General features: G+C 39.6%; 1 protein-coding gene across 1 annotated transcript; it reads right to left on the bottom strand.

Moving 5' to 3' along the window:
* Positions 1–7,559: 7,559 nt before the first annotated feature.
* prdx6 (peroxiredoxin 6) lies at positions 7,560–22,839 on the bottom strand. Its single transcript, XM_088350187.1, has 5 exons — positions 22,661–22,839; positions 17,166–17,322; positions 10,415–10,558; positions 8,975–9,121; positions 7,560–7,811 (listed from the first exon to the last, which is right to left on the bottom strand). The coding sequence occupies exons 1-5, from the start codon at positions 22,750–22,752 to the stop codon at positions 7,686–7,688; spliced, it is 666 nt and encodes a 221-aa protein (XP_088206313.1). The 5' UTR covers positions 22,753–22,839; the 3' UTR covers positions 7,560–7,685.

Below are 22,839 nucleotides of genomic sequence, written 5' to 3'. Positions count from 1 at the left end.
AAGTACAATATGACTTTAGTACTTTTTAACCAAAGTTATCTTTAAAATGTCTAATATTTGGATTGACTTCTATATTTGAATGAATTTACCCAAAAAAAAAACGTTCCTTTTTAAGGTTTGTTTTGAATGGTGCATTTGACTCAAAGTTAAATAAGAACAATTTTCTGGAAAGATATATTAGGGTTGGGTAGGGTTACTTTAACTGGATTACTTTCAATTACTTTTGGATTACTCTAATACCAAATATGCTAATAAAAGACAAAATAAACCAAATATGAATAAAATGATGACTCACAACACGTGGTAAGCTTTCTCTCCTGGCTTTGATCTCTTTGATCTCCGGCAAAACTAACATAAAATGCGACAGAAACAAAATGAAAATAAATCCAAACAGCTTGCCAACATCATTTTTGCCGTTCCATGTATTCTTTTACTCCCCAAGCCAGCACAAAATTTAGTAAACAAGGGTAAACAATGATCTGGCAAAGGGCAGTTCCAAAAGGCACATTTAAGTACCCATAGGAGTAATCAGGAAATGCAGGTCAGCCGGTGCCAAGGGGCGGGGCCAGCTGGGCGCCATGACAACCGTGCAGGACATAAGAATTTGATATATATATATATATATATATATATATATATATATATATATATATATATATATATATATATATATATATACACATATATATATACAATTCACTCTTTCTCTTGAATGCGAGTGGAAAAACAATTGAAAATTTCTAGATAAACGGGTTCCAAATAGTTACAATGGTTATATATGAGACACCACTAAGAATCAAACAACTTGATTCTTCAGGGAGGAAAAAGATGCTCCAAAATAAATACAAAGAGTGTCAGGATTCTTCACTCTATTTCCACCCTAGAGCGCGCCAAAACCTTGGGCAAGTGTTTCTTATTTGGACATTTTATTGGTTTGTTACTTTGTACCAGAGTTTTCTTTACCTAAACATATTTTTTAGCATGCCAGAGTAGTTTTTTGCCTCCCTGCATAACAGCAGATTGTAGCGGGTAGTCAAATTTCAAAGTGTAAAAAAAATAAAACTTTTCAATACAAGCAATGACCTAGAAGTCAAACAATAAAACATTTCTGTGAAAAATTGGTAATAATCTTCAAGTTGACCCTTTGAAATTGACACAATAGAAAAGAAGGAAACAAAAGCCACAATGGTATTTTTTGCTTTTCGAGTGGCCTTATTCGCACTCCAGTATTAGGATCGTTTTGGTCAGCAATGAGAACAATCTGACGCTAACTGTCCGCCTGTAGTCTGATCTATTCACCCATCGTCCTCGATGCCAAATGCCGCACCGCGTGTCCCTGAAGTAAACACGTGTTTCTAGACCGCAGGACTATGATTGTTGCTGGAAGTGAGATAAAAGGTTATGTTGGGTCGCCTTGACCCAAGTTTAGAAGTGGAGCTCCGCTGGGGAATTCCCAGATGTTTTTTTTTTCCCGGTCCTTCTTATTGCCTGAAAATTAAACCCAAAGTTGTAGATCAGCTAGGGAGTGGAGTCTGAAACTCACTGATTAGCTATAGTTTAGTGTTTTTCAATTCTTGTTTATTTTATTTCGTATTGTTACTTACTTTAAAGGGGAAAAAACAAGTACACTAAACATGCTGATTAAAGTGACATCAATTCACTACTGCCACCTACTGTAATGGATCCGCAATTGCACATTTGCTTAGTTAAGCACATCATTTTTCTAATTAAAAGGACACTGTGTAATACTTGATCGCTAGATGTCTCTGGATCTTGTAGTGCAACCAAGAAATGAGTGCTACAAAGCACAAGGAAGCATACAAACTACTGAGACTCAAATTGACCATACCACACATTGTTACCTTCTCATTTTTTTGCCCAGCTTTTCACGAGGTATTTTTGCTTATAATTCAAATCAACATTGTTTATTTTTACGATAAGGAAATGCTAAATAATGAGCAATTTTCATTTGAAGGAAATAAAAGATTTATACTGTAAATCTGCTCATAATGTTTCACATCAATTCACTATTGCTACCTACTGCAGTGGATCTGTAGTTGCACTTTTTAACACGTAAAATTTAAAAAATGAAGAACAAATGAAAGACTGCTGCTTAGTCCCACCCAAAAATAGTTTGTTCAAAAAAAATTGAATGGATTGTACACCTTTTAAAAAAAAAAAACCTTACACATCAAAATATTTCAGTAATGACCCTACTCCATAAATGAAAGAAAAATGTTTTAAATATTTTGCAATTTAAGTAATTTATTCAATTTCAAACTGAAAATAAAAAATGTGTTTTTTGCACGGCGGCGCAGTGGTTAGCACGTGTGCCGCACAGTTCTAAGGTCTTGGGAACCTCCTGTGTGGGTTCAAATCCAGCTACCGGACTTCCTGTGCGGAGTTTGTGTGTTCTCCCCGTGCTTGCGTGGGTTTCCTCCGGGCATTCCGTTTTCCTCCCACATTCCAAAAAAACCATGCATTTCAGGTGAATTGGCCGGTCCAAATTGTCCCTAGGTGTGAATGAGCGAGCGAGTTGTCTGTCCCTGTGTGCCCTGCGATTGGCTGGCAACCAGTTCAGGGTGTCCCCTGCCCACTGCCCGATGATTGCTGGGATGGGCTCCAGCACCCCCGCGACCCTACTGAGGATAAGCGGTGCAGCTAATGAGATGAGATGAGATGAGGTGTTTTTTATGTATAATATACAAATAGTTTCATGGATTTTTCTTTTAAAGGTCCTTATTTTTAAGAAAGTGTAAGAATATAGTGAAACAAAAAGCAACATGTTTTTAATAAAGGGAAAAACATACATTTAGAATATAGTCACATAGTGCAGGGGGGGAGATGAATAATTTATTTTCAAAACCCTCCCTGCAAATGCAAGTCTTTCCCAAAGTGCAATCCCAGCTAATTCCAGGCGATATCGCAGTTCATTGTGTAGCTGCAGCAGCACAGTCGTTCTTTGTCCCGGCATTGGCACCGACCCAAACTCAGCACTTGGGGAGCTTAGGGCCAATTTTTTTCCCGCCTTTTGAATGGCAAAAAAAACCCTCCTGGATCCCGTTTGCACTTTAAAGCCACGCACTGTATCAGCCTTCCTGCATTTTTTACAAGCAAACTCAAATAGAGCGCTTTGTTTTATGGCATCCACTGCTGTTACTGCTCTGTGGGGAGCATTAAAAAAATAGAGCTGGAACAATATGTGTACTATGGCACGATTTTATGTACAGTATCGGGATCAACACTAAGTTTTGAAAAACTCTCGTTTGGCGGCTTTGGCTGGAAACAAACCACCCTCATAACGGATTGTATATCCCGAGCTTTGCTATCACGACTTTATCTTCTTTGAGTAGCATATGCCTCTCGCACAGGAAATACATTAAAAACTTTGGAACGGAGAGAGAAATCTTTACAGTTCTCATGAACTCTGTTGGCTCACGAACCTTTTGCATTGTCCGTTTGTTTTCTATTGATGCTCGTAAAAAAAAATCGTCTATCCCAATTGAAAAGCCTAAGAGGCTCGTTTGATAGTAAAAAAACAATATGAAACATTGACAGAATGAGGGAAAGGTATACAATATTTCTACAATTTTTCATACTGTATATAGAGTTTAAAGGAAACACATGCGTGTGAGTAAACCATTTGGAATATAAATTGCTCATAAAATATGATCTGACTTAAACTACAAGACAACAGCAGACCAAATCCTCTGCCTAAACTAATAACCTTACGATAAAGGAATAGGTTTCTGTATTTTTATTGGACACACCTCATAAAAACTCACAGGGCAGAGTGGGAAAATGATGTGGATGAGCATCACAGACTCTTTCAGGAGTAAAAAAACGACTTGTTATAAAGACTCTATGCAATGTTGTATGTTCCTTTATATAATTTGATGTTTTAATCCAGGTGTCAGGAACCTTTTTGACCCAAAGAGCCATAAAAGCAAGAAAGGTTTTAAAAAGAAATTGAGAGAGCCACATTATATATTTTCAGACAAAATTGAAAGAACTGCCAAACACGCTCTCTAGACAAAAGCTAATTCTTCAGCACATTTTATTTCACTGTGTGTTATTTGATGATTTAATCAAATGTATGAAATGATGATAATGCCAAATCCTGTGTCCCAAATCAATGTAAATATGCCATTTACAATTTGTCTTCCACCTTCAGTTAAGAGTGTTGAGGCAATTTTTTTTCCATGAAATTTGTCCTTAATAACGGTTTCAAAACAATGTGCATGCAAAGTTCTTTTTGTAAAAATGTCACAAATTACTGCAAACGATAAGCATATTGTCATATTCACTTTTGATGTAGACTGCACTAAGCGAGAGAGAGAGAAGGAAGTGCCTTGCGCTGTGTGCAGGGATCCGCCCACCTGTACTGCTCACCCAATCAAAGTCGTTTGCCAGCGTTTTTATTTATCAGTTTAAATGGTTTCTTATCGCACTTCTTTATATGGACCAAGATCGGGATGAAATCACTTGACTTTGGAACACCACAGAGAGATGTGCAATAGTTACATTTTATTTCGGAGCCATGAAAAGGGCCATGTATGGCTCCCGAGCCATAGGTTCCCTACCCCTGTTCTAATCTATCGGAATAGTCATACAACTTGGTCGTGTATTCTCTTTATCTCTTCATAATGTACGCGAAGCATCGGAGCTCTTGGCCATAATCAGTCCTATAAAACAGGATGTGTACAGGTTATTCCAAGGGTGGGCAAACTTTTATAGTCACGGAACACATTTGATTAGAAAAAAATAGGGAGAGGGCGGGGACAGTAAAAAAATGAGTCTCGATCTGATTCTTCGGCAATACAAAATGCATTTATAAATAAATACAAATGCAGAAATTTCCATGTACAGTAATCATAATGAACACACCTATAATCATATGAACTCTCTGCAAAATCCAAGTCATTTTTATGGTGCTCATAACAATATCTTGACATTATAGTTAGTACTGATAAACAAAGTAAGTACCAATCGATTGATCAAGTCAAGCTCTAGTCCTTCCAACATTGCTCTTGGAGTCTTGTTAACTGAAGCTGTATGATGTTATTGTAAACAAAAATAAAGACACACAAAAAAGTGATGGCTTGTAGTTTTTTTTTCTAAACATTGCAGGCGGTTAATAAAACTGTTATCAGTATTGGTCTCCAGAAGCAGAATTTTATCACGCATCACTTTTAAAAACAGTTATGTTAGTAATTTTAGATATAATTCAAGAAAAAAGTGTACCAGAATACAAGAACCAGGGTTGGGTAGGGTTACTTTAACTGGATTACTTTCAATTACTTTTGGATTACTCCAATACCAAATATGCTAATAAAAGACAAAAGAAACTAAATATGAATAAAATTATTAATTTTTGTGCATGCTTGGGGAGTAACAGAATACATGGAACGGCAAAAATGATGTTGGCAAGCTGTTTGGATTTTTTTTCATTTTGTTTCTGTCGCATTTTATGTTAGTTTTGACGGAGATCAAAGAGATCAAAGCCAGGAGAGAAAGCTTACCACGTGTTGTGAGTCATCATTTTATTCATATTTTGTTTTTTTGTCTTTTATTAGCATATTTGGTATTGGACTAATCCAAAAGTAATTGAAAGTAATCAAGTTAAAGTAACCCTACCCAACCCTGACAAGAACCAAAGGTGGTTTTAAGCAACCCAGTCAAGATCCCATGGGACATTCAATGCTTTGCATATATTTAAGGTAAACCCTGCAAACCGTCCTCATGAAACTGGTTACCATCAGCACCAATTGGGATTGATATACTGACCACCACTCAAGCTATACCTAGCCTTTCTACTTTATTTACAGTCTTCAAAACAACTCAAAAGTGATCTAAATTCGCAATAAGCAGACCCTGACTCGTCCAGTCCCGTCTGTAAATCTTCTCGGGCTCCGATTTTGATGGACTATGAGTGAGCGCTTGTTTTGCTTATCAATCCGCAGGAGAAATGGAGCCTGGCCAGTTTTTGGAGGAGGGGATATATTCTCTGAGATACGGGCTGCACGGTGGGAGGCCTAGACCTTTCTCGACTCTATTTACGTCTTTGATCGGCTATACTACACAATTGTGTACACGTGTTTTTGAGTACAACTGGTACCAGGCTTGGTGTTGGGTTACAATGCTGGAGGAGTACTGATTAACATACTGTAGAGGGGTTGGGAAAAAGAAAGGGGGCACTTGAGCTAGCATCTGACATGCTTGAAAGCAGGGGTGTCAAATCAAACTCATTTTAGCTTGGGGGCCACATGGTCGAGAAAAACTATCACGGGGGCTGGACTAGTAGATTAAAGAGATAAAATGTGAAAGAGAACAAAAGCGAGAAAGGCGAAGAGAGAAAGACAGAGAGAAAGAAAGACAGACTGAAAATAAGAAAGAAAGAACAAAAAAGAGTGAGAGAAAAGAGAAAGATTAAACAGAGAAAGTGGGAAAACGAGGGAACAGAGAGTGTACAAGAGATAGGGGGAGAAAAGAAAAAGAGATATTGCAAAAGAGAGAGAAAGACCAAACAAAAGAGAAACATAGAGAAATGAGAGAGAAAGTGAAAGAGACAGAAAGTGAAAGGAAGAGAGAGAAAAAGAGAGAGTGAAGGAGAGACGACAGATAGAAAAACACATAGAATGGGACAGACAGAAAGAAAAGGGAGAATGTTAGCGTAATGTTTTGTACGGAAGATTACGATAACGCGAACGTACGATTAGCCTGGGTTAGCTTTAAGTTTATGTTAAACATTTATGGTAAACATTCAGGGTGTTGGAACAGATTAAAACGATTTACATTATTTTTAACGGGAAAAATGATTTCGGTGATCGAACAAATCAGTTTTCGAACAGGGTTCTGGAACAGATTATGGTCGAGACCCGAGGTTCCACTGTCTCATCTCATCTCATTAGCTGCACCGCTTATCCTCAGTAGGGTACGGGGTGCTGGAGCCCATCCCAGCAATCATCGGGCAGTGGGCAGGGGACACCCTGAACTGGTTGCCAGCCGATCGCAGAGGTTCCACTGTATATATATCTATATACCGTATATACATTTTTTTTTTAATTGATCAATTCTTCCAGAATTGTTTTCTTAATTAGATGATTTTATATGTAAATCACTCAGTTCCATTACACAAGGCAGATGTTCTAGTGGTTGACGGAGCCCCCTTTCACACGAATTTTTCACCCTAATATTTACAACCTGGTGATAAAACAACCTAGTAATAACAAGGTAAGTTAAATAGGAAATGCATATCAAGCGGGTAGCCCGTCTTGCTCATCAGAAACAAAAATAATTAGGCCTCAGATACAAAGCGTGGTGACCCCTGATTTAGAATCTGAAATGGTTCACAATTTTAAATTGTTAAATTCAAACATATAATGAACTTTAACGGGATGAGCCCATAGCAAACTCAAGTAGTTCGACTAGCGTCTGGCGACATCTTTCGGTAAAATAGGTAACTGCAAGGCTCGCACTTGTTAAATAAGGTAGCACAGCGTCACCCAGTGCCAAGAAGACGCCATAGCACTAAAAAACGTATGACACGTGACAAAGGCTCATTTAGAAATGAAGAGCAGATGTTGTTTATTATTGGCAAATTTTTCATTTAGTACTGAAGTGCAAATTTTGATCATTATGAGATTTTCTGCATTTCCTGTAGCTGAGCACAACTTCTCGAGTCTTCAAAGTTGAGTGTAGCGCAGGTATTTTTTCCCGGAGGGCACGTCTTGAGTGGTGACGCCATTGGGGAAAAGTTTGGCCGCGTCACTTTCAGGCACGTTTGGAAGCACCATGACTTTGTCGCCGGGCTGGGGGAAGAAAGTCTGATCAGTCACAGCCCAGAATTGTTTCGTATCAGCCAATGTTCCCTCTAAGCTGCGTGTGTGCGAAATTGCGCACTACCCAGAGCTTTTCTGTGCACAAGAAATTCTAACCACAAAAATGAGGGCGCGAAATTGCTAATTAAAAAGCGAATTAAGTCAAAGTTACAGTGCATGAAGGTAAAAAGACACGGGTTCCCCTGAACGCTGTGTTCTAAATGCGGTATTTTGAAGTCGAAGTAGAACGAAGTTGAGTAAAGTCAGTAGAGTTTTTCGAGAACCGGCTTCTTCGGCTCTGCTCACTAAAAAGAACCGGCTCTTTCGGATCCCAAACGTCTCTTCAGGTTGTTTTTGCTTCTTTATTCCCTACACGACCAAATATTGTGTAAAATTGTGCACAAAATGACTTGAAGGAAGGGAGGGGGAGATAGAACAAAAAAGAAAAAAATACCAAAATGAAAAAGTAGTGAAAAGCTGAGGAAAAAAAACGAAACAAAAGGAGAGAGAGAAAAAAAGAGCAGGAAAAATTCAGAAAAAAAGCCAGAAGAAAAGAAAGAAGCAAATAAAGGGAAAAAAGGTAATAGAGAACAAAAAAAGCAAGTAAAAAGTAACAGCTAGGAAAAAATAAACACTATGAGATTTGTTTAAAAAGGAATTATAAAAAAGGATAAAAAAAAACAGGGAAAAAGAGGAAAAAGTTTGTGTTGCATTCAAATAATTTCCAATTATATCAAGTTAATCTTGTTGCCAACATTGTACTTCCACTACAAAATGTAGTTAAATACAGTTTTGTATCGTGCAACCGACTAAATAAGCCCCCAAAAATGTTAGCATTATGTGACAAAAGATACCAGGAATAAAATTAATGGAAATCTTGTAAAAACAAATGACGTTTGTAGGCCCAGCAACCTTTGCAATCGTACATTAGTCAATTTATTCAAAAGTGAAAAATAGTTTTGCATTGCCGGAAACTCAGCAAAATGTAACCTAATGTCAAGTTTTGGACATGTTTGATAATGATTTAGTTGCCACACTTGGGGATGCTGTTGCTCACTGTTGTTTCAAGCGTTGCTCACTGACTTTGTGTGAACGCTCAGACCCGTGGAAATTTAGAGGGAACATTGGCATCAGCCCGAGTTGGCGAACGGTACCTTCCAGTTGACCGGCGTGGCCACTTTGTTTTTTGCAGTGAGCTGCAGGGAATCGATGACGCGCAGCAGCTCGTCAAAGTTCCTCCCCGTGGTAGCCGGGTACAAGATGGACAGCTTGAGGCGCTTGTCGGGTCCGATCACAAACACCTGAACAGATTGCACAAACTCACCTGTGAGTTTGCTTGGTTTTGTCCACCTTTGATTTAACATAGAGTACCCAGAAGCCGGAATTTTTATTTTGTATGCTGTAATTGCTGGTTTATCGCTGTAAATGAGGATGAGATGTGCAAGAATAGAGTTGTCACTCCCTCACCTCTTCTTTAACATGCGCTGCCAGACCCCGCTCGCAGCAATAGTCAGTTGGGGATAATGGGTCGCAGTTGCACCGGTGCTGTTCGTTTTATGTAAAAACACGAAAAAGAGTCGCCATTCACCCTCTCGGACCCTTCTCTGGTCAACTGGGGATTGTTTGTTACCTCCCGTCTTGATTACTGTGATGAACTACTCTCTGGTCTCCCTAAATCAAAAAATCAAGAGCCTGCAGCTGGTACAAAATGCCGCAGCGTGGCTTTTAGCCAAGACAAGAAAGTTTGATCACGTTTCCCCGATTTTAGATAAGCCGCATTGGCTCCATGTTAGCTTAAGATGTGATTTTAACGCTCTGATGGTATAGACTTCTTTCAGATATATTTCCCCCTATGTTCTGGTCTGGAGCCTTTGCTGTGAAAATGCTGTTTTCCTAGTTACCCGAAGAGCCAAGAAGAGATCCACAGGTTCGGTGGCGTTCTCCATTAGGGCCTTGGTGCAGTGGAATGCTCTGCCCACTGAAATTCGATCTGCTACCTCAGTGAAACGGTTTAAATCTAGGCTTAAAACACACCCTTTTCGATAGCTGACCTAAATTTTACGTTGACAATATCTCTGAATTATTTGTAATTGCAACATCTGTTGCAGCTTGGTCATCCTGGAAGGGGTGTTACCTTCATATGCAGTCCCTTCAAGGTTTCTTCATTTACCTCATGTTGAGGTTTTGAGCTTTTCATCAGTGGATGGTGTAATAAGAGTCTGTAGATTGCAATAATATGTGGTCTGTGCAGCCCTTTGAGACTCCTTGTGATAAAAGGCTATACAATTACACATGACTTGACTTGACTCTGCTTGTGATACATGAATAGTGTAACTGTGGTGGCCTTGGCTTAGCGCTCACTGTCGAATGTATGAATTAATCTAGGTGCACGAGTGCAGTTCACTTTTTGGTGGCCAGAACAGCAAAAAAAGAGCTGCAAGACAGGACCTAAACTGAACTCTGCCGGCCCCAGCTTACTTTTTAAACATCAAGGCCGTACAGTACAAAGTGAGGGATTACAAAAAAGTTCCAGATGGGAAGGGTTTTCTTTTGTCCACGTGGGCTCCGAATTTTGCGATCACTTGAGTTCTTACGCAGCGAGCGGTGAGCGGGATTCCATGGCCATCGATCTCATCGGGGTCCAGCATTCCCAGCTTGGTGGCCAGCTCCCTCTTGTCGTCAGCGATAATGGGGAAGGGCAGAGGACTTGAATCTTGACTGTTAAACGCCATCACGTCCTGCCCACACACAAAAATTGAGGCCACGTTATTGTGAAGTCGATATGAACAGAAAACACCAAATTAGCATCTCTGCTCCACTTTTTACTCGCCATCTTGGCTTTCTCAGTCAAATGGGTATACGGTATCACGTCCAAAGTCGTGTAGTTCATTTCAGGCGCTTCACAATGGCAAACTTCGGCAGCTTCAAACGGAAAAAAAATTTGCTCTGCTGGTCCTTGATCACGTCAATAGTCAAGCAGGGATAACGGATTTCAGCCACAACCATGCATTTCATTTTAGATGGGCCAGAGCGGCAGGTGGTTTTTGCAGTTCCCCGCTTGCAGCAATATGGGATTGGGAATAATGGATCGCAGCCAAAGCAGTGCAGATCAATTTATGCTGAAATGCAGTAACTGCAAAAAGAGCAGTCCGGCCCAACAAGAATGTGCTCTGCTGAACTTCGCGATAGCAGATACGCAGTCGACAGAGTAAAGTTTACTTTTGGTGGACAGAACCGCATAAAAGACCTGCGAACACAAAAATAATCCAAAATGGAATAACATAACATAAGGTAATGTAAACTCTTATCATTGTTTTACAAGAATTAATACTTAGTTTTTTCCCCAAATAAAGGTTAAGAATATTTAGCTGACAAAGGTCCTTAATTGATAGCTTTTGTAAGTGTCATTGATGAATTTTGTAGTAATTGGAGTAAAAGAATAATTATTTCAATAAGATATTAAAGTACTTTCATGAACAAATAGTTTCTCATTTAAAATGCACAAAGAATTTGTTGATGGTTTGAATGGTTTAAAGGCAAATTAAATATCTCCCGTGTATTTAATTATTTTCTTTAACTTGCCCTTTTGTTTGTTGCAAGAGTATTTGGCAGAGGTGTAGAGATGATGGATAACAGTGGAACGGTGTGGCAGGTAAGTCAGTTGTTGTTTGCAGATGACACAGCGCTTGTGGCTGATTCTGAAGAAACATTGAGAAGGATGGTCATGGAGTTTGGAAGAGTGTGTGATAGGCGTAAGTTATTTGTGAATGTTGGGAAGAGTAAGGTGATGAAGTGTTCACGTGATGGAGTGGGCATGGCGTTGGAAATAAGGTTGCATGGACAGGTGTTGGAAGAAGTTGAAAGCTTTAGGGACTTGGGTTGTGATTTGGCTGCAGTTGGTGGAATGGAGTGCGAGGTATTCCACAGAGTGAATCAAGGAAGCAAGGTTTTGGGTGCTCTGAGGACAGTGATGAGTAACAAGAGTATGAGTATGGATGTTAAGAGAGGACTGTATGAGAGTGTGATTGTGCCGACTGTGTTGTATTGTGCAGAGACTTGGAGCCTGAATGCAGATTTGGGAAGGAAATTAAATGTTTTTCAGATGAAGTGTTTGAGGAGTATGTTAGGAGTGACGAGATTGGATAGATTGATATATGAAATTGTGAGAGACAGAACTGGAGTAGTAGTGGAACTGAGCAAGCGTCTGGATGAGGGAGTACTCGGTTGGTTTGGACACATGGAGAGGATGGATTAGGAGCGAATGTTGAAGAGGAAATGGAAAGAGACCAAGAGGAAGGCTGCGATAGATGTGGATGGATGGTATTATGAGTGCACTGGAGGAAAGAGGTCTAAATGTAGTGGAAGCTAGAGCTCTTTTTGGTGATAGGAATGAGTGGGGAGGTGTTGTGAAAAGATAGTGGGATGTTTGGACGTGTTCTAAGGGATGGGCAGGGCACCTGTATGATGCGGCAGGCGTAAACCAGTGAAAGATGTCAGGCCCTGCTGTCGAACAGAAGAGTGTTTTGTGTCACCCTGATCCGAGTGTCAGGCCGCTTTCTTGTGTCACGGTTGTCATGGCGCCCAATTGGCCCCCGCCATGTGGCGCCAGAGGATCTTCAGAGCAGGAGTAAATGGAAGGAGACCAAAAGGAAGGCCATGATTGACGTGGATGGATAGTGTTATGAGTGCACTGCAGGAAAGAGGTCTAAATATAATGGAAGCCCGAGCTCTTGTTGGTGATAGGAATGAGTAGAAAGGTGTTGTAAAAGGAGAGTGGGATGTTTAGACGCTTTCTAAGGGATGGGCAGGGCACCCGGATGATGCGGCAGGGGTAAACCAGTGAAAGCTGTCGGGCCCTGCTGTTGAACAAAAGAGTGTGTTGTGTCACCCTGACCCGAGTGACATGGCCGCTTTCTTGTGTCCCGTTTCATCTGGAGGGACAAAGCATGACCAATTTGGGTGCCGAGGTGCTTAACTTGTTTGGGTGTTTGGGCATTTTGGGTTGGCCATGGTCCCCCAAAAATTTGGGTGTGTTTTTTTATTGTCTTTGTTTTTGTGTATGTGTTTGTCTTGCTGTCGGTCACCCCTCTTGAGGGATAATACCAGGGTAGATAGATAGCCCTTTTGTTTTAAAAAGTATTTAAAAAAACAGTCTTACATAATGTGGAAATATCTAAAAAAATAAAGAGGTCTGTCCCCAGACTCGGACAAGTTGCATAAGCCCAAAGGTCAAACTGGGTAAATGATGAACACGCTGTTTGATTTTGTAAGTCTTTTAAAATGACCTAAGATCTATTAACCTTTTTAACTACATTTAATGATTTTCTAAGTTGGCAAGTTTAACGAGAAAGCCAAAATATGATGACCAAAACAGGCAGATTACTGCTTGCATTTTAAAGTTATGCAAAAAAATAAAGCAGAAAAAGATGAGCACGTGAATGTCGAAACTCAGTCAGGCAAAAAGCATGTGAACACTTTAGAATTGAAATGCATTAAACACATTAAATCATTTTGGAGCACATTGACAAGACTTAATTGCAAACATGGTTCAATTTAAAATTATTTCATGCCTGTCGTGGCCCACTCGCAACTAAAAATTGCTCACTTTAAATAAAACATTTACATAAATAAATAAAGTGGCTCAGGGCAGGTCCGACTTGCAAACTGTGAAAATCAGCAAAACAGATGACATGGAGCAGTACTGTATTGAGGAAATTCTGGTAAAATGCTTTTTATACCTACAAAAATAAATTGTTCATTTAGATCATCTGTGGGCCTCATTTTTTTATTTTAAAACAAAACAAAAGAAAAAAGGTTTACTGTGAAAAGCTGTTCTTTTGGGAATACCATGCAAACTTCCTCTTTCTCCTTCAAATCATGTCTTTAAATTGTAAGTTTTAAAAAAAATGGAATCTGAGGAAAAGCAGGAAACCGGTTACACAGTTACCCAACAGGCAGAAATAAAATGGGATGCAGGTTCAACTTTTGTCTGGAAAGCAAGTTGTGTTTTATAGGACACAACTTTAACTACAGTTTACAGTCAACGCGTCACACCAACAGACTCAATTGTGGCTGTAAATCGCTAAAGAATCCTTTATATGGAAGCTCATTAAACACTACAGTATATCTTCATTGTTGAGACACTTTAAGAAAAGCCTCAAAACAAACTTCTTACCCAGACGCTCTAGCAAAGCACCTAGAGCAGGGGTCAGGAACCTTTTTGACACAAAGAGCCATCAAAGCAAAAAATGCTTTAGAAAGAAATTGAGAGAGCCACATCATATATTTTCAGACAAAATTGAAAAAAACTGCCAAACACGCTCTATAGACAAAACCTAATTCTTCAGCACATTTTATTTCATGATTTAATCAAATGCATGAAATGATAATAATGCCAAATCCTGTGTCCCAAATCAATGTAAATATGCCATTTATAATTTGTCTTCCACCTTCAGTTAAGAGTGTTGAGGCCATTTTTTTCCATGAAATTTGTCCTTAACGGTTTCAAAACAATGTGCATGCAAAGTTCTGTTGTAAAAATGTCACAAATTACTGCAAACGATAATCATATCGTCATATTCACTTTCGGTGTAGACTGCACTGAGCGAGAGAGAGAGAGAAGGAAGTGCAGGGATCCGCCCACCTGTACTGCTCACCCAATCAAAGTCGTTTGCCAACGTTTTTATTTACCAGTTCAAATGGTTTATCATCGAACTTCTGCATTAAGTTGCTTCGGCTTTATATGGACCAAAATCGGGATGTAATCACTTGACGTTGGAACGCCACAGAGAGATGTGCAATAGTTACATTTTATTTTGGAGCCATATGTACTCATGAAAAGAGCCATATATGGCTCCCGAGCCTTAGGTTCCCTACCCCTGACCCAGAGCAATTGAATTGGGTGAGTGGTAGGAATGGGCAGAGCTATACACAGGACAGAACGCACTCACTCCTTTTAGCCCAGAGCCGTCTGCACTGAGGGTAAATACGTTGGTATCCTCGTTTGCAGTATTTTGAGACATTTTTACACAATAACTACTCACACATTGCTTTGAAACTAATATTTAGGACAAAAATGACAGTCAAAATGAGCCTCAACACTTAAGTAGCTTCAGCAGGGAGACATATTTGAATTGGTATATTTATTTGGGAAAGAGGCATTATTATTATTTCACACAGTATAAAAATGTTACCAAGAATGAGCTTTTGTCTGGAGAGTGGGTTTGGTGGTGTTATCGAAGTGGGTCTTAAAATATATGTTGTCGCTCTCGCAAGAAAAAAAGGATAAAAAAATTCAAAATAGTTTGTCTGGAACGCCCTTTGAGACTTTTGTGATTGAGGGCTCAACAAAAAAGATTGACTTGACTTTTGCTTTGATGGCTCTTTGGGTAAAAAAAAAAAAGGTTCCCGACCTCTGCTATGTAGACTACAGAAAACATCAGAGCTCAAGTAAGGACAATCATGAGTAAATTGTGAAAGTTCATGACACTTGCTTCTCTTCAGCAGTCCCATAAAACAACAAAAAAGCACGGCGCCAAAAGCTCAATGATTTATAAAACAGCGTGACCTGAAGAATCTGCTGAAAATTGAACAGAACTCATGGGCACATGCCAACTTCTGTTGACATACATTATCGAACCCTTCGTAAAACATTAAACAGGAATGAAGGTTTGATGTTGGATGAAGAGCATGTTGTTGTTCCACAGGACTGGTTTGAAGCATGATGTTATAAGAATCGGTTAGCTCAGGAGGTAGAGCGCTCGTCTTGGGATCAAGAGATCGCAGTTCGAATCCCGGCTCCTCCGTGTTACATGTCGAAGTGTCCTTGGGTAAGACACTGAACCCCTAATGCCCCCAATAAGCAGGTTTGTGCCTTACATGGCTGCACGGCCGCTATTGGTAAAATGTGAAGCACATTGTAAAGCGCTTTGGGAAGTCTTCATTGACTTGAAAAGCGCTATATAAAAATGCAGATCAATATTTTGTAGTTGTGGAGTGGGAGTTCAAAGTGACTGACTGAGATTCAGTGCTGTAACCTCAAGAGAACTATTCATCTGCAAACTACCGTATTTGTGTTTTATAATCCAGCGCGCCTTATGGAGAAAAAAAAATGTCACATAATCAGTGTTCCCTCTAAGCTGCGCGCGTGCGCAATTGCGCACTGCTCGCACATTCTCAGCGAGCGCACAGGAAAATCTAGGCAGCGCACAAAAATGAGGGCTCAAAATTACTAATTAAGAAGCGACTTAAGTCAAAGTTACAGTGCATGAAGGTAAAAATACATGGGTTCCCCTGACGTTGTGTCCTAAATGCTGTATTTTGAAGTCAAACGAAGTTGAGTAAAGTTAGTAGAGTATGTCGAGAACCGGCTTCTTCGGCACTGCTCACTAAAAAGGAACCGGCTCTTTCGGGTCCTGAACGGCTCTTCAGGTTGTTTTTGCTTCATTAATCCCAACATGACCAAATATTAAGTAAAATTATGCATAAATTGACATAATGGAAGGGGGGAATACAACAAAAAAGAAAAAAGTACCAAAATGAAATAGTAGTGAAAAGCTGAGAAAAAAAGAAACAAAAGGAAGAGAAATAAAGAAGGAAAAATTTAGAAAAAAGCCAGAAAAAAAGGAAAAGAAAGAAATGTAGGAAAAAAGTAAATAGAGAACAAAAAGAAAAAAGAAACAGCTCGGAAAAAATAAACACAATGAGATTTTTTTTTAAAGGAATTAAAAAAAAAGTAGAAAAAAACCCACCGAAAAAACAATAAAAAGTTTGTGTTGCATTCAAATAATTTACAATTACTGTATATCAAGTGAATCTTGTTGACAACATTGTATTTCCACTAAAAAATGTGATTAAGTACAGTTCTGTATCTTACAACAGACTAAATAAGCCCCCAAAAATGTTAATGTTGCGACAAAATATATCAGGAAATAAAAAGAAATGGATATCTTGTGAAAGAATTGTAAGAACAAACGACGTTTGTAGGCCGTACAACCTTTGCAATAGTACATGAGTCATTTCATTCAAAAGAGCAAAATAATTTTGCATTGCCGGAAACTCAGCAAAATGTAACTTGATGTCAAGTTTTGGACATGTTTGATAATTAATTATCTTGCCACACTTGGGATTATGGTGGCTCACTGTTGTTTCAAGCGTTGCTCGCAGACTTTGTGTGAACGCTCAGACCCGTGGAAAATTAGAGGGAACATTGCACATAATTGTTTTTTGGGGAGTGCACTTTTAATCTGGTGCGCCAACCAAGGCTTAGGAAAACGTTTCTTTACACTGCACATGTTTTCTCTCACGCGTTCAAGCACTACCGGTCCGACGACTCTCAAGTCCCACCTTGCTCCATCCACGGTGATCATCCACGCTGTCGACAGAGAGGGCGATCATCTTGACGCCGCGTTTGGTGAACTCATGGGCAAGGCTGGCAGCGCACGCCAGCTCGGTGGTGCATACCGGTGTGAAGTCCTTTGGGTGGGAGAACAAGATGCACCATCTACTCGGGAAAAAGAGGCAACGGGGTTAAAATGTGCCTTATGCAATGTTCCCCCCCTAAGCTGCCCAGAGCTTTTCCGCACACAAGAAAATCTAGCCAGCTCACAAAAATCAGGGCTCGAAATTGCTAATTAAGAAGCGAATTAAGTCAAAGTTACAGTACATGAAGGTAAAAATACACGGGTTCCTCTGACATTGTGTTCTAAATGCGGTATTTGTAAGTCAATGTCGAAGTAAAACGAAGTTGAGTAAAGTCAGTAGAGTTTTTCGAGAACCGGCTTCTTCAGCTCTGCTCACTAAAAAGAACCGACTCTTTCGGATCCCAAACGGCTCTTCATGTTGTATTTGCTTTTTGAATCCCAAAACGACCAAATATTATCTAGAATTATGCACGAAAGTACTTAAAAGAAGGGAGGGGGGGTGGCGGTCAATAGAACAAAAAATTAAGAAATACCAAAATGAAAAAGTAGTGAAGAGCTGGGGAAAAAAAAACTAAAGGAGAAAAAGAGAAAAAAAGAGCAGGAAAAATTCAGAAAAAAAAAGCCAGAAAAAGAAACAAATAAAAGGAAAAAAGAAATAGAGGAAAAAAAAGCAAGGAAAAAAGTAACAACTGGGAAAAAATAAACACAATAAGATTCTTTTTAAAAGGAACTTAAAAAAAGTAGAAAAAAACTGGGAAAAAGAAGAAAAAATAGGTGTTGCATTTAAATAATTTCCAATTATATCAAGTTAATCTTGTTGCCAACATTGAGCTTCCACAAAAAAAAATGTAATTAAATACAGTTCTGTATCGTGCAAGCAACTAAATAAGCCCCCATAAATGTTAGAATTGTGCGACAAAAAGTACCAGGAAATAAAAAGAAATGGTAATCTTGTGAAAGAATTGTAAAAACAAATGACGTTTTTAGGCTGTACAACCTTTGCAATAGTACGTTGGTCAATTCATTCAAAAGTGAAAAATAATTTTGCATTGCCGGAAACTGAGCAAAATGTAACTTGATGTCAAGTTTTGGACATGTTTGATAATGGATTAGTTGCCACACTTGGGATTATGGTGGCTCACTGTTGTTTCAAGCGTTGCTCACCGACTGTGTGTGAACGCTCAGACCCGTGGAAAATTACAGGGAACATTGCTCTTATGTGAATTATTTAGGACTTGTTTAGGTCAGGGTGTGGGGAGTCGTTTTAAGTTTTCTGGACCCACAACAACTTTTAGAGTACAAAGACCAGGAATCAATTTTAATACAGCGTCAAACTCATCCTAATCACCGAAAATACGTAGTTTATTACACGAGCTAAACTAAGCTGCTCCCTAAGTTACATAAATGATATTAAGTCAAGATACATGCATTTCAGGTGAATTGGACGGTCCAAATTGTCCCTAGGTGTGAATGAGCGAATGAGTTGTCTGTCTCTGTGTGCCCTGTGATTGGCTGGCAACCAGTTCAGGGTGTCCCCTGCCCACTGCCTGGGATGGGCTCCAGCCCCCCGCGACCCTAATGAGGATAAGCGGTACGGCTAATGAGATGAGATGAGATGAGACATCCCTTCAGTCTATTTCTTCATGTGATAGGATGACACATTAGTACAGGCATGTCAAACTCAGTTAAGCTCCAGATTTTATGTTCTCAGGTGGGCTGGATCAGTAAGAATGTCAACTCCAAACAATTAACTTTTTTTCAGTACTATGCTTCATCATTCAGCCTACGTTTGTAGCCTACCTTACAAACTATAATGACGGATGAAAAAGGGTCTTTTGTTAGCACAACACATTTATTCACAAACAATGGAAACAAGGTTGTTATATTTGGCATAGAATGTGGTGGCAAATCATATGAATTTATGGTTGAATGCAGTTTTACATCTGTACCGACTTACCACACTAAACAAACTCAAATGGGAGCTATGAAAACGTTATGATTGCATAAATTGTCATACTGTTTTGAATTAAATAAAAAGAAATACAAAAAATGTTTTTGCAGTGACTGGGCAATAACAGATACAACTACTCAGCTTGGGCTACTAAAGCTGAGGCAGAGAAAATACTACACAACATTGTCTTTAAAATGAAACCAGAAAAATTGTATCTTAAATGATTCCCCTCTCTCTCATGGCACTCCTGCAGTCTACTTGCTACTGCCGGCTCCTGAAACTTGGCATCTTTTACTTATACAAGAGCATTAATATCAGGTGTTAAATCCTAAGTAGCAGCACATTTGACAATGTACCGTAAATTCCGGACTATAGAGCGCACCTGATTATAAGCCGCACCCACCATATTTTAAGAGGAAAACTGATTTTGTACATACACAAGCCGCACCTGTATATAAGCCGCATGCGCCCACATTTAAACATGTAACACAAATACAAAATTACCCCAAACCCGACTTCAAGTCCCGCGATTGAAACTAAATGACCTTCATTAAAGTACACAGTCCAAAAATCACAGCCGGCGAAATGAAGTAAAATGATACCGGCACTTAAGGTTTGATGCAGAGTCCAGGTCCCGTTGAAAGTTAAAAAAGGAAAAAAGTGTATATTTCCAAAGGTAAGGGTGGGAAAAATATATCAGATGAACATATTTACTCACGCAACTCCTTTTTCTTTAACCAACTTTTTACCCCCTCTTCTTTCCTTGTCTGTCCCTCACCTTTAGCGGCCCCCACTTAAACTCGGCACCCCGCGTTTGTTCCGCCCCCATTTTTTGTTCACCCACAAAACATATCAGAATAAGTGTCTAAAATAAATACAAATAAGTACATTACAAAAATATACAGTCGCAAATACATATTATACATGGGTTACACATATTTACAAAGAAAGACGGTACACAGAGAGTTTTCAAAGCTTTAATAATAATAATTTCCCTTTGACAGGGCAGTAAATGGTAGCAAAACTCGAGCGCCGCTGGCGGCCATTAGAAAAATTACATAAATTGGCCGCATCACTGAATAATAATAATAATAATAATAATAATTTCCTTGTATTGTCATTCTGTGTAACAATGTACACAGAACGAAATGTCGATTGCACCTGACCCGTTGTAGCGAGCCGATGCAGCCGCAGCCAACAGAGGGCGCCGCCGACCACTTTTAAGTCTTAGGAATGACTCGGCCGGGGCGCGAACCCGAACCTCCCAGTCTCAAAGCGGGCGCCTTACCATCTAGGCTACTGCCGCAGGGTTGAAAGTTGGAGAAAAAAGTAGCGGCTTATAGTCCGGAATTTACGGTAATTAAAGTGCGTGTTCGTTAACCTTGAGTGCTCCTTTGTTTTATTATTGTTCATCACAGAGATGTATTCTCATACATGGATAGAACCTTTTCTGGACATCAACACTTTTACACCTCTAGTGGCAAGAAGGAACAATTGGTTTCTATTTATTTTTAGCTAGAGACGATGGCAGCACGGCGGCGCAGTGGTTAGCGCATGTGCGGCACAGTTCTAAGGTCTTGGGAACCTCCTGCGTGGGTTCAAATCCAGCTCCAGACTTCCTGTGCGGAGTTTGTATGTTCTCCCCGTGCTTGCGTGAGTTTCCTCCGGGCACTCCGGTTTCCTCCCACATTCCAAAAACATGCATTTCAGGTGAATTGGCTGGTCCAAATTGTCCCTAGGTGTGAATGAGCGAGTTGTCTGTCCCCGTGTGCCCTGCGATTGGCTGGCAACCAGTTCAGGGTGTCCCCTGCCCACTGCCCGATGATTGCTGGGATGGGCTCCAGCACCCCCGCGACCCTACTGAGGATAAGCGAAGTAGCTAATGAGATGAGATGAGATGAGCTAGAGACGTGGTCTTTGGACATACTCAGAAATTTACGGCAGGTCGGATAAAATCATCTTGTGGGCTGCATCCGTATGCTTTACATGGCTACTTTAGTACATTACACTACTTAAAGCAGCCGTCATTCCTCGACTAACTAAGGGGAAAGAAACAATTGAAACCATGGGCCTTTCTTTTTAAATACCAATTCCCTGGCTGGTCACAAGCTCGTGAGACTTAACACATGACTGAACAGGACAAACATCACTTTGGAAATTAGATAAAAGGCCCTGTTTCAAAGTGTGTAATTGAATTCAGGAAGGGACAGAGCGGGAAATGTTCACTTGGTGTGTGCCAAAAAACAGGATGGTGCCTCATTTGCTGGCGGGGGGGACACAATACAAACCTTGTGTTCATGCAAAGCACAGGAGTGAGTTGATTTCCTGGTTTGCATCAAAATGAAAGCGAAAATAACATTGAAAAGTATGGTGCTTGCACCTATTAGATATATGTGTATTCCTTGAACGCATCTAAGGTGTTCAAGGAATACACATGTATCCAACCACACATTGCTAAAAAGCTATTTTTAAAGATACATAGTGTTGCAATAGTCTTAAATGGTTCTTTATTGATTAAAAAGTAGTGAAAATTGTTCAAAACAAGATTAGATGTGGTACTGCGGGATAAATATGTAATAAAAGGCAAAAAATACATGTAAAAGGATATTTATTGCACTAAATCATAATTGAAAAGGAAACTATAGAAAAGTCTTCAATAGTGACTAAAACATTCCTAAAATTGTACAAAACAAGATTTGATGTGGCACTCCTGGATAAATATGTAATAAATAATTTTAAAGAAAAAAATAAAATGAAAAGGAGTATTTATTGACCTAAGTATTTTGGTGGTTCTAAATAATAACTAAAAAGACAACTGTAGAAAAGGACCTGAAAGTGACTAAAAAATTCCTAAAATCATTAAGTACTTTTCTGATTATTTTTGCCCTTTTTAAAAAAAATATTCTTTAATTAGTAAAAGCATGATTTTAACTTAATTGGCCGGTCTATGATCTCCCTAGGTGCGAATGAGCTAGCGAATTGTCTGTCCCTGTGTGCCCTGCGACTGGCTGGTAACCAGTTCAGGGTGTCCCCTACCCACTGCTCGAAAATAACTGGGATGGGCTCCAGCATCCTCGCGACCCTACTGAGGATAAGCGGTGCAGATGGATGGATGATTTCTAACTGATGTCAAATCATATATTGTAAATTAGCTACAAAACGTCAAATGGGTGAAAATAATTACAAGATAAAAGCAATTTTAAATGAAATATTAGGGGACAACATTTAGATTTTGATTTAGGGGAAAAAAATTGCAAAACTTGCAGCCGGGCACAAAATCTAATTACGTCAGTTAATGTCCACATCTTGGTTATTATTAGCTTATTATCATGCATTAAATAGCAAGTTTGTAAGCACGCATCTTTCTGTACGTTTTTTCAAAGCAGTAGATTAGCAGATCGATAAAATTACAGTCACAGTTGCGTTGCAGGCTTGGTGCCCACGTAACAACAGTTGGCTCCACTTACGAGTTCTCCAGGAAGGTGTGAAACTTTATCCGGCCGATCGTGGTGTCGGCCTCAAAATTGGGAAACACGTCACCGAGGAGAATTCCAGGCATGATCGGTCTTTTAGAGTCCCACGCGTGGGTAAGACAAGAACACTTTGGGGAACCGTGAGGAAGCTCACGATTGATAAACCCGGAAGT

Source organism: Urocampus carinirostris, chromosome 12 (genome assembly GCF_059441175.1).
Source record: "Urocampus carinirostris isolate Australia breed hairy pipefish chromosome 12, RoL_Ucar_1.0, whole genome shotgun sequence".
In the NCBI taxonomy this organism is placed as follows: domain Eukaryota; kingdom Metazoa; phylum Chordata; class Actinopteri; order Syngnathiformes; family Syngnathidae; genus Urocampus; species Urocampus carinirostris.
Note: the sequence above shows the minus strand (reverse complement) of the source record. Positions and strands in the feature narration are given on the sequence as shown.